The sequence below is a fragment of the Falco punctatus genome (genome assembly GCF_963210335.1).
Source record: "Falco punctatus genome assembly, chromosome: 8".
NCBI classification, from domain to species: domain Eukaryota; kingdom Metazoa; phylum Chordata; class Aves; order Falconiformes; family Falconidae; genus Falco; species Falco punctatus.
The window spans coordinates 64,089,842-64,102,662 of NC_137588.1; the positions used below are offsets into that span (position 1 = coordinate 64,089,842).

At 39.9% G+C, this 12,821-nt stretch overlaps 1 protein-coding gene across 9 annotated transcripts in view; it reads left to right on the plus strand.

Annotated features, from left to right (window-relative positions):
• JAKMIP2 (janus kinase and microtubule interacting protein 2) overlaps positions 1–12,821 on the plus strand; it is a 75,290-nt gene that overhangs the window by 31,684 nt on the left and 30,785 nt on the right. For all 9 annotated transcript variants that reach the window (XM_080397833.1, XM_080397828.1, XM_080397834.1 and 6 more), the window contains exons 3-8: positions 2,443–2,940; positions 4,910–5,119; positions 6,010–6,108; positions 8,025–8,171; positions 9,918–10,058; positions 10,949–11,005. In XM_080397833.1, the coding sequence (XP_080253959.1) occupies positions 2,443–2,940; positions 4,910–5,119; positions 6,010–6,108; positions 8,025–8,171; positions 9,918–10,058; positions 10,949–11,005 (1,152 nt within the window). The remainder of the gene's footprint in view (positions 1–2,442; positions 2,941–4,909; positions 5,120–6,009; positions 6,109–8,024; positions 8,172–9,917; positions 10,059–10,948; positions 11,006–12,821) is intronic.

Genomic DNA, 12,821 nt, shown 5'->3' on the forward strand with positions numbered 1-12,821 from the left:
TAGAGATGCTTCTAGTGGCAAGCACTGTATGTTTTATAGTCAGAGTATGGCTTTTGTGCAATAAACCCTTTTGTGGTAAGTGCTAAAGTTCCCTGCACATGGGTGGTGATTAAGGCAGTCTTCAGGTTTAGTAGTGTGTTCTTTATAAGCAGTAAAGATAACAAATGTCTGCTTAATTACTCCTAGTGAGTTTTCATGAAGGGGACTGGAGGCAGTACTAACTGCACCTGGGCATCCCCCACCTGCAGCCTGGTGGCAGCCACATTATCAAAGGATGATGCCTAGTGATATATTGTTTTTCCAAATGGAATACAATTGAAATCCATCAACCTGCCTCTTTGATTCCTTCACAGATAAGCGTATATGTTGGGCAAATAAACCCAGAATGACTTGCCTCTAGCTTCCAAACCTGAATAACCACAAATCCTTCAGCCTGTAAGGTCTTTTTGATAATTTATTTCTTTTAGGAACAGATGTTCATGCCAATATATCAAGGTTAATCATACTGGTAATCTCTGACACGTGTTAGCCAGTATAGCGGAAGTTGGTTTCTATAGTTTAGGAGAAGCTAAATGAAAGCAAGAATAGCCAGTTCTGTGTTACCTGATGTTCTAAGAATCTCTGGGGGCATTCTCCCTTCACCTACCAGTCAGATTTATAGCTGTTATTTTGCAGCCTTTTAAAATGGACAAGATTTGAAAATGGCAACAAAGCAGATATCGTCAGTCTTTCAAACTCATTCTGCATCCTTTTCTTTGTCAAATGGTCAATGACAGTCTTGAAGGCAAAAATGGTTTTTGATTCTTTCATTTGCCTTGCAGGCTTTGGCTTTCATGTGGTGCACATAGGCAAGGCTAAGTTATTCTCTTAAGGAGCCACAGGCTGGCTGCCAGAAAACTGATGGCCCAGGGAGTTTCTGTAATGCTTTCCACTACGTTCTGAGTCTTGCTGCTTTTATTATCACTGCAGCTATGGAATTCCAATATGGAAGCTGCCAGTGCAGATTTTGTTACTAGACATCTGTTCAGGGATGGTCCAAAATAATGAGAGTTACAAGAGTAGAAAAGTCTTGAAAACAAAATCAAAACAAGTTTATCTGAAATATATTTTATGTGCTCGAGTAACACTGGAAAGGGGCCTTCACAGAGCCCTGTGAAGGGAGTTCTAGGAAAATCTTTCAGATTTGTTTTCCAAGGAGCCTTCTGAGGAAGATTCCTCTCATTTGTAGAGTCTGTTACTTGTCAGGATGACTTTGGTGATTGAAACTGAAAACTATGCTTTCAAACTCTTCTAGTGGCTTATTTTGGGAAAGGTGTATCTGAAATAAGATGGAGATAGCGTGGGAGAAAAAACCCAAAAGTCAATCAGCTCTGCAAATAGCTGAAAGCACTTCCTACCTTAGCTAAATCTTCTCTTAAGTAATCTAGTAGGCCTGCAGGCTAAACCACCAGTGTTTCTTGGAGGGCTTTCAGGTGGCCTACTATATGCTTATTCATATTGAATGGGTTTTCCACTGTTTTTTCTTTCTGAAAGGTTTGCTCACTCTTCTTCTTTGTTCTTTTTGGTCTTTACTTAAAAAGGAATTAACAAGGAAGTTCATACAATCTTTGAAACCACATTCTTTTTCACTGTAAATGGCAAACCCGAGTTTGATTTGAACTGACATCATTCTTTATCCATTACTTTTCTTTGGCGTAGGTTTCTTTTGTGGAATTGCTCAGAGGTATGAAGCTACACCTAGAGATTCAGTACTGAGGACTGGTTGATTGCTCTGTAACTTTGACTCCAAAGCTATGGACAAAGAACTTTTAAAAATTGTCATTAATGAAGAGTAGCAAAGGGCGTATTTCAAGTAAAGCTAGCTGTTCCATAAGCATAATAAACAATGAAGCATGCTTTTCTGTAGATATGTGTCTAAGAAGTGACTACAGATGCCCAATAAAGCTCTCTGTATGGATAAGAACATCTGTAAAAGATGGAATGTTTCCTGGACTTTCACACTTGCACCTTACCCCTGTTGGGATCATACAGAGGCAAGCACTTCTCTCTCATCTGATTGACTGTCCATGGTCATGAAAGTTGTAGGAACCTTGCTGTTTCTGAGCCCTCTAATTTTCTGGTGAATTTGACTGATGAGTTAAAAAGTTGTTAGGCAAATGCACGCATATCATGGAGTCTTATTTCCTAAGGAACTATTGGAAGTACATGTAGTGTCACTGCATGAGGCAAGACACCTGGAGAAGGCTTGTTTTGGCTTGAGTAAAGACAGTGTAAAATCTAGGTCAGTGCTCTAGGAGTTGGCCCATATTTTGATGTAGGAGGGTGGAGGATTGGTTAGGGTCTGCAGCAAGGTCTTCCTCCGTTTGGCATGGCTCTGTGTCTGGGTGGGCTTGTTTTGATAACATGTTGGTAGCAGGTGACTTTCATTTTATCTCAATGTAGGTTGCTAAACTTGAAAGAGAGAAGACTCAAGAAACTAAGCGTATCCGTGAGGTGGAGCAGCGCAAGCAGACTGTGCAGATCACGGAGCTAAAAGCCAAACTCCATGAGGAGAAAATGAAGGAGCTGCAGGCTGTGAGGGAGAACCTCATCAAACAGCACGAGCAGGAGATGACACGGATGGTCAAAGTCCGAGACAGCGAAATCCAGCGCCTCAAGTCAGCGCTGTGCGCGCTGCGGGATGGGAGCAGTGATAAAGTAAGGACAGCGCTGACTATTGAGGCTCGTGAAGAGGCCAGAAAACAGTTTGACTCGGAGCGTCTTAAGCTTCTGCAGGAAATTACTGAACTGAAGTCTGCCAAAAAGCAGGTAGATGAGGCCCTTAACAATATGATCCAAGCTGATAAGATCAAGGCAGGGGATCTTCGGAGTGAGCATCAGTCGCACCAGGAAGCCATTTCCAAGATCAAATGGGAGAGCGAAAGGGATATTCGTCGCCTGGTCAGTAACTGAAACAATTCATGTGTTCTCTTAGGCTGTAGTGAGTTTGCCTCTTGTGCCTCTTAACTTTTTCTGAATAACAGAACATTGCAATGCACCTTAGTTTGCAAAAGTATTACAAACTTCTCACTGTCATTCCTCAGCAGTAAGTAGATCATGGTGAGTCAGCTAGAGCAACCACCGTGATGGTAGCTAACACCTTAAAGTAAGAGAGTGATGGGCCTAGTCCATGAGGATTCGGCTTGCTGAGATGCTAATACATGTGCAGTGCAAAGTGTTAGAAAAAGCGTTTGCATCTGCACTTGCAGTTTGCTAGTTTCTGTAGCCCTTGTGATGGTATCTTGAACACATTAAACCATGGCAGAAGGGGAGATGTCTTTTGTTTTGGTCTTGGCAAATAGCTGAATTCAGTAATTACTGGGGAAAATGAGCAACATGAGGCCCACATCAGCAATGGTGCAAGTTGCCATGTTTCCCTATCATCTGGGGAGCTGGACCTGCATGCAGTGTTGGACAGTTTGGCTTGAAAACTGGGATTCAAGATTTGACACTTAAGTAAAAGAAATGGTAATTTAAACTGTCCAGAAAGATATTCTCCCCCCTGCCTTGATTCCCCCCTCACCCCCAATTCAAAGTCCGTGTACTGGAGGTATGTTCGTATGTTGCCAAATTGTTCAGTAATGTAGTACAGACTAATAGTGGGGGATTTTTCATATCTGTATTCTGAATTTTGACCCTTCTAACCATGAGGACAAGTTACTTTTCTTTTTTTCTCATCTGAAATTGAGGATCCGTTTTTAGAGTTTTAATATAAAAAGAAGCTATAGTGAAATTCAGGATAAAACTGAGTCATTTAGTAACATTAAGATCAACTCAGGTTCCACCTATGTATTGTGTGATTTTGTCTTTAGCAGCTGATGAAAAGCTTTTTGAAGGCTATTTACTTGCATAAGAACCTTGAACAAGTCCAGAATTACTTTTATCTGACTTAGACAAATAGTTTCCACCTCCATTGTATTGGTATCAGAGTGGAGGAAATTACCTCAGAGTGACATCTAGTTAATGAACATCAGAATTTAGCCCTGGTCATTGAAAAATACTTTGGGTAGGATTTCAGCAAGCCTAGAAAGCTGCAAGACCAGAAAGTATCTTTGGCAGCTTCAGGCAAAATTTAGCATAGATAGCTTTTTTTTTCTTTCAGGGAACAATTCATGCAATTTCCAGACAACAGCAGCTTTATTTCGCTCGAGCATTTGCAAGTTCTGGTTCACCAAATTTTCTTGAGCTCAATGATGTTAGTGGTTTTGTATCAATTTTTATGGTTGCAAGGCTTGCATGGGCTAATCTTATTCTAAAGTTTTAATCTCAAATTTTCCTATAAGCCATTGTTCTAAAAAGTTGCTATGAGGTGAAATTAGACTTTTTGTATTGGATAGCCCTGGGCTATTAGGCAGAAATGAAGTAACAATAAAATGGGTAGCCTTGAGTTGCACTCAGCAGAAGATTAATAACATGACAATCAGCTTTAAGAAATACTGGGTCTGCACAGGTCTTTTGTTTGTGAGAATGGGACCATAACTTCTACTGCCTCAGCTAATGTAGCTCTGTTTACATGAGCAGGAGCTAGTCTAAACTTTTTTGAGTTTGTCAGTCTGTACTTATTTTTTACTAGTATAAATAACTGACCAAAATCCAAGTGAAAGCCTGAACTCTTCATCCAACTTTTTGTTAACACGTCGTATCATGCTCAGTTCCTGGGCTTTACTCTGTGTGAGGCTGGTGAATCTGCTGCTGTGCCAATGTACGGTTATGGCTGAAACCTCAAAGTGTATTGTTTTACAAGCCTGATGCAGTATGATATAGCAGATTTAAGTGGTGAACACTGCTATTAAGTAAATTATATACTGCTAGATTGAAGAATGCTGTTGCCTTTACCCAGTAATATCGTTCTGGTGTTTCTCTTATTCAGATGGATGAGATCAAGGCTAAAGACAGGATCATCTTCTCCTTGGAGAAAGAGCTGGAGACGCAGACAGGCTATGTGCAGAAGCTGCAGCTGCAGAAGGAAGCTCTGGATGAACAGCTCTTCTTGGTGAAGGAGGCAGAGTGTAACATGAGCAGTCCCAAGAGAGAGATCCCAGGAAGGGCCGGAGATGGTTCAGAGCACTGCAGCAGCCCTGTACGCAGGTTTTACTGGCCCCTGCAAAACAGAAACATGGCTGTATTTCTTGTGCTCAGATTTTTTCGGGCCCTGGGAAAACATTCCCACTCTTAGTCGCTACAGAGTTGTTGTGTCTGTAGATTCTTCAGAGAGAACGCTAGTGGGACAACAAAGCTTTGTAAGGCTGTTCCCTCAGTTGCTCTTTTTACAGATATAAAACATCTTAAATAATTAGTGCCCATTTGAAAGAATTGTTCCATGATCATAACTACCTGGTTAGCATACATGCTCAAAAACAGATAGAATTGGGAAGATGGGCAGGGAGAAGGGGTGGGAGTGCCATCCAGGAGACTTTTAGGAGGTCCTCCTCTTTCTCTGTCTTATTCTCCACATATACAGCCCTTGCTGTCATTCACAAAGCATGCAACTCACTGGTTCTGTGACTGAATATATGTTTGCACCACAGATGTGTATATATACATGTATATACACATATACAAATGAGGAATAAAAAAGTAAATGCAATTGATACTGAAAGGAATGTCCTTACTTTTTCACCTGACATAGCAGCTCAGCAGATGTATAGGAAAAGGCAATAAAAATTAGAATTTTTAGCTTTTTGCTTTTTCTTCCCCATCATAAAAAAAATTACTGATATCTGTTTGGTTATTTTCTCTTTATTTTTTTAAGGAGGTAAAAATTTTCCATTAAATTATCCCCCAAACCAGATACATTCTTCCAAAAATATGTGTATTTTTGCCAGCGTGTTCAATGCTGTAAAAATCCATAAATATAATTTCTTGATGACAGCTTAAGTTGACCGGTGTGTGGTTTTTGAGGATTCTTTTTCCCAAGCATGTATTTTGAAAAAAAATCAGTAACTGTATTATGTTGTTGCCAATGAACAGGACTTGCGCAGAAACCAGAAGAGGATAGCAGAGCTGAATGCCACAATCCGGAAGCTGGAAGACAGGAACACGTTGCTTGTTGATGAACGAAACGAACTGGTGTGTGAGCTTTGCACTATCAGACAGAGGAGGTCGGTAGCCACAGGGAAAGGCAAAGAGGGGAGGATCCAAGGATGATAGCCAGTGATGAATATGCCTTTTCCATCTCTCAGTCTAGTCACTCAGGAGGCTGAGGGTGATTTATTTTTTTTTCTTAATCCTAGAACTAAACAGTAATTTCACTGAAGTTATGTGGTATAAAATCATAATGAAAGTTGAGGAGAGAGGCTTGTAGGTTTGTATTATGAACGCTTATGTTCCCTCCTTGACCTTTTGAGTATACAACAGTGTATGGTGAGACTTATCTTGTAAATTAAATAATGTCTGTAGTCCAGTATTTGACCGGGTTGAGAACAGTTAAGTATTGGATTGAGGGAGGATGGGCAACGGTGAATTGATCCCTTCATCTGATTTACTCCTAGGTGGTGGTACCTGTGTGTTGAAGTCAGCACCCTGGCTTTTTAACTTGTCCATGTTTCTACGTCTGTGATTAAAGATGACGGTGCTGAAATTCAGCTCTTGATTACTTTTTTTTGAATTTACTTTTTTTATCCTGAGCTAGGAGTCCTAATGCACTCCTTTCGTATCACTTTAGCTGGCTTCAATCTCCTCAATGTTCTTAATGTAATATTTGCAAAATAATGTCATATCAAGATTGCAAATTAGAGATATATTCATGTGTCTCTTTTCAGTTATGAAAAGCTCTCAATCCCCAAATTTCTGTGATACTGAATAGCTTGGAGTCTGAGTCAGCTTGATTACCTGTTGCTTGTCATTAAATATTCAGCCTATTTTTTCACAAGGAAAAAAAATGATTTTAAAAGGCTTCTAAGCTGTATCTTGCACAATGTGACTACAGTGAACACATTTTGTTAAATGTGACCAGAAGTACTGCTGGAAATACCATACACTTTAAGAAACATTCAGACTAGCAACAGATAACTTCATTCTTAGGGTAGAACAGATGGCTGTTTTGCCCACAGCTGTGCTGGTCAAAGATGTAACTGCTTCCTAGCTGCTCCCCCTTTTTCTGTTAGCAGGAGGGGTCTCCCAGTACTTGCTTACCTGCTTCAGACAAAATCATTGGGGTTAGTTTAATGTGAGATGCTACGATGATGTAAGCAGATGTGGTTAACTGTGCTTAATAGCTACAGAAAACTCTTGGTCTTTTCCTCAGCAGAACTGCAACCTCCCAGTGACAAACAGTAATAGAGAACTGGGACAGTGCCTTTGAGAGATGATCTGGACACAAAGATGTCTTTCCACAGCCATATGCCATCTTCCTTGGGCGCTCTTAGAAAAAGAAATATCAATAAAACGCTCAGTATTACTGCTTGGAACTAATTTTTCAGAGGAAGAGATCTTGGTTAAAACTCTTGTTGTACCAATACTGGAACTTCCAAGCATGCCCTAAGATACCTTCCTATCTTACGGGATCTGTTGTTTAAATGTTATGTAATTTGTTTATTTAAACCAAAGTTCATTGTGCTTGTGCATGTGCACAAGTATTTCACTGGGGGGCATTAAGAACCACACTTAAAACTATGTTGGTATTGCTGTGATCCAGACTGAGTAGGTACCTTTGCAAATCTGTCTTTCAATGAGAAAATCAGTGAGTTTCTTGCAGGTAAACTGCCAAAAAAAAAAAAAAAGATAAAGGTTGCTTTATCTGTATGTCTGAATTTTCCTATAGATAAAGCCGTCTTTTGGAAACAGATATGCAGAATTGTGCTTTGAGATTTACAGGTAAAACTAGTTATGGAAGCTGTAAGCATCAGTTCCATTAGATCACTTTGGCATTTTACTTGGACAGTAGTCCAACAGGGAACTAACGAAAGTTCTTTTAAGAAAGGAGGGAGGAAAATATACCTTTTATTTGCATAATTTACAGTCATTAATTGTTATTATCAACCCAGTTGAAGCGTGTCCGAGAAGCTGAGAAACAGTGTAAACCTCTTCTGGAAAAGAACAAGTGCCTCACGAAGAGAAATGATGAACTTATGCAGTCTTTGCAGCGCATGGAAGATAAACTGAAAGCAGTCACTAAAGAAAATATAGAAATGGTTGGTACTTAAGAGCAAAATGAGGATCACTGTATGATCTATGTCTGTTACGGTGGCCACATCTGCATAGTGTATGCATATATATACATAGAGAAAACATGTTGTATATAGTGTGTAATACTATTGATAAGATATAACCGTGCTTAAGTCTGTATATACTGGACTTGCATACTGTAGCATTGTGTATTATGCATACATGTGCAATATATTTAAGTGAATGCATAATTAACAATCCCCAAAAATTAGAATATTGAGTTTCAAATTTTTAAAAAAGAAAAAGGAAAAAAAAGTCGAATCATTTAGTCATATCCCACCGTGCTGTTTTGCATCTGGAACTCAAAAAGGAAGCTTAAGAGTGATGTTTTCAGCCAGCATGGTGTTTGTCTTTGAATGTACCTGTTCTTTTTAGAGCTGATGATGGCAAAGTAACATTCTGTTCTGGCACTGAGCATGTACAATCTTTCCATAAAGCATATGCATGGTAGATGGATATGGGACAGGGAGAGTGATGGTGTTACAAGTTTGGCTAGGGTTATCACTTTCATGAAGCAGGGTCAAAGCAGTTATGCCAGTGTATCCTTCAAATGGAATTGTCCTGAGTATCAGTCAGAATGCAGTCCCTATGCAGGCACTGTTGTTGCTTTGGCATTAATAGAAAAAGGAGGCGGAAGTTCTGATGTAAGCTGGCAGGCTGAGATGACTTCCTGTGCTAAGTGTGTTTGCATGCCTTGTCTCTGGATTGCAGTAGCCACTGTTCTCATCTTGAGCAGGCTGACTGTTCTGCAATGAACGCAGCTTTCCTGCCAGTGAGGATGAGATGGTCAGATTCACTTTTTTGTCTTAAAGAAAAAAGGCTTTAGTGTTACAAGGTTAATCCACTTCAAGACTCTGCAATTCACCCACGCCCAGAAGACCAATAAACTTACTGTGGGTGTCACGGGTCAGAATTCTTCTTCCACAGCTGTGGTAGTACAGATCACAGCCCCCTGGGCTCTCCCACAGCAAAGAGAAGGGACTTTGGATCTGCATGCATTAGGCATCAGTGAGCAGCACCACTGGTGAATATATGCAGGCATAGCACATCTTAGGTCCCTGACATCTGCTCTTTACTCTGTAAATGCCCAGATTATGGAAGTTAGCAAGATGTGGGTGGCTAGAGTGATTCTTATGGGCTGTAGTCATCTTTTCTCCCACAAATGCCCAGGAGCAGGCGGGATGTGGACTTCCAGTTAAAATAGATCTGGTACCACATCTTTTGCCTTTCCTCCTGTTCTGACTGGATGCATGTATTTCACATGATTAAAGCATGTCCATTTCCTCACTGTATGTGGTGATACGATGGGTATCAGTAAGGGCATGGGGTCATGGGTGTAGATACTATTTGCATACCCACTGGAAAGATAGGGAGTTCTACTGTATTTGCCATGTGTTGAGGCATCTTGGTGCATGGCAAAGGAAGAGCTATGGTATATGACCTTTAAGTGCTGCTGTAGAGGTTGTATGCCACGCAATAAGTAAATAGTTAAAGCTTTGTTGTTCTGGTTGAAGAACTCAGCCTTTCTGTGCTGCTTTATTGTTAAGAAGTGCTGACAAGTATTAATAAAATTATAAAAATGGCGTCGCTGAAGTATATTTAAAGGGCTGTACAACTTAAATGAAAGATAATGCCTGATTTTTGACTGAAAGGTGGTCTTTTGTCTTCTGATTGGTGGATCTTACTTTCTTTCTTTCTTCGTCTTGCCACAGAGAGAAAAAATGACATCACATCCTCCTCTAAAGAAATTAAGATCTCTCAATGACCTGGATCAGGCTAATGAGGAACAAGAAACTGAATTCTTAAAGCTTCAAGTCATAGAACAACAGAACATAATTGATGAGTTAACAAGGGTATGTCCAGAGCACTGGGAAACTAGGGAGGATTCCTGTGCACAGTTTACCACTGATAGTATGTCTTCTAACTAGAGGTGTGAGGGTTAATATCTTATTTTTAACACCTGCAAATTTTTAGATGTAGGTATGCATGGGTGCAGTTTAACTGAATTTCTAGTGGGGCATCAGCCCCTACAACTCAAAAGCATAACTCTTGTGTGTGAATTGAGCTCTAGAAATGAACACAGACTAAGAACTGTGGAGCTTGGGAAGATAGCTACATGTTCACAAGGCAGGGTATAACTAAGCTACCATTAAAAAGTTTCCTTAACAAGAGGCAGGCACACAGTACGATATCATGTGCTGGGAAAGTGTGAGCTGCTAGAGGGTGATTGAGTAGTTCTTCTGTCACTTAATACTGACAATTTCTTTTTCACCTGACCTTGCATTATGATGTCGAGAGGAAGGAGAGAGACTCCAAAACAGGCTGTTCCCTCTTCTAAGACATCATTGCTAGGACTGGTGAGATCATCACTACCAACATTTGATGACTTTGAGACAGAAGCAGCATCCCTTCTGCAGGGAAGGTAGACAGCCTCTTACACAAAGCCCAAGCCTGCAACAGGCCTCCCAGTGATTTTTAACAGGAAATCCATCAGTGTCTTGTCAAACAAGAGGGGTTTGGGTTTTTTTTTTCAGATATCCTATCTTCCCTTCTTCAAGTAGTTTTCGGCCAACACATGTACAGATTTGGATATGAATCCTCTGTTCCACCTGGAATCAGATTCCTATTTGAATGTATGGATGGAGACTTGATAGAAGCCAAGTGTTTTATTTCCTCTGTAGATATGTCCTTTTACAGCTGCAAACAAAAGAAGAGAGAGTAACTTTTAAATCTTATTTTCTAGGACAGAGAGAAACTCATTCGTCGCAGAAAACATAAAAGGAGCTCAAAGCCAATTAAGGTAAGAGGAAAAATTGTTTTCAGCTTATATACAGAGCTAGTAGGCTCTGAGGAAAGCATACTTTTACCAATCTGATTAAAGAGAGCTTTGTGATTATAACAGTCTGCTTTAGTGATCAGGTTTATAAACACCTTAGTTACTTTGGGAGAGCTTTTTAAGTCCACTTGGAAATTCAGTTAAGGGTGCATAGCTATTTTATTTTTGGAAAAAATGGTACTATTTTTCCCCTTGAAATAGTAACAATTTTCTTTCCATCTGGTTTCTATAAATATTGTTCTCAAGGTCTATTATGCTGAGATGTATTTACGTTTCCAGAGATCTTCCCATCTATCTTTTGCTGTCTATTTTTCACAGCACATATGGGCTAAAACAAAGTTCTTGTGCATTTTTATTCTTGAAGCGGAGGTTTCTCCCTGAGAAATTGAGTGTTATTCTGTCCTGCTCAGATCCACAGGCCTTTGGTTACCTGTTTTATTACTTGGAATTGGGTCAAGTCAGAAGCTGGTATAATTTACAATTTTAGAGCCAAGTAGTCAGTAGTGGTTCAAATAGATCCTTTATCATCTAAATGTGAAGAATGATTTTGCAACAGTCACGTCTCAGATCCAGAAAGTGGAAATACTGTGTAGAAAACAGAGCTTGGTTGTTCTTTGTCCTCCGAGGACATCCTTTAGTATGTCAGCCATGTTCTGTGAAAGTAATGCAGTGCTATCCTACACACAGAGAATTTCAGACCAGTAAATCCTAGATGTGTCATCACATTGTTCTGTATGGGTTTTGAAACAATGTACAGCAGACATAAGGAGACAAGGACTAAAAAGTGTTTTTATCAGTCAACTTTACTTCGAAGCCAGAGATTATAATATGGGAGAATATGGCTATTGTCTTCACTTGAAAAAAAATAATGAACAGAAAAAGATAATATATGCAAAAGGTTATTGGCATCTTTGGTACATGTTTTTTGTGTGATTTAAATTCCATGTTTAGAAGGTTGTAACCTGTCAGCAAAAGTGAAAAGTGTTGCAAAGCAGAAGTGCATCTGAAATGCTTGTCAATCAGTTTGTAGAATTATTCATAAGCTAAGTATTTAAATGCCCAGATCTGTACCCTGAAACCAAGCCTGCAGGGTCAAGCTTCTGTACCTTCATAGAACATGACTCACAGTTTTAATTTGATTTAATTCCATTACTGAGATGGGAGATAGTGAGGTGTCAGACATAGAACCAAAATGTGTAGCACGAGCAATCTCTTACAACGTGGCAGTTACTATGGTACTGGAAAGATGTGCGAGAGAAAAGTTCCTTCACGCTGGTTTTGTATTAGCATAGCTTTCACTCACTTACTCCAACAGCAGTATCAGTGAGAAAAGCACTGATATTAAAAATACCGGTGGTGTTTGTGAGAGAAGGAGGAGGGTTCACTAGTCTGCACACATTTCCAGCTCTTTCTGGTGTTACACACCATATGGTTTGCACACCAGTCTGCATGTTGGTAGATGTCTTCTGAACAGCTTTGGGGTTAACAGACAATGCTCCTGCCTTCCTGCAATGGCAGAGACTTCAGCGTGTTGCTGCTGCCATTATGCTTTCCAAGTTTTAGACTGAGCCAGATCCTCTGCTCAGAATTACTTGGTACACTCATTCTTCACCAGCACAAGACCTAATCTTCAACATAGTTCCTTTTGGATTTGTTTGGTGATAGTAATTGCAGGGGTAGCCCGTTGCTCTTTTTTCATATTGCCTTTTTTAAGTAACTAGCAGTGTGATTTTGAACGAACCTTTCCCTCGCATCAGAAACTCATGCTACCTGTTACCAA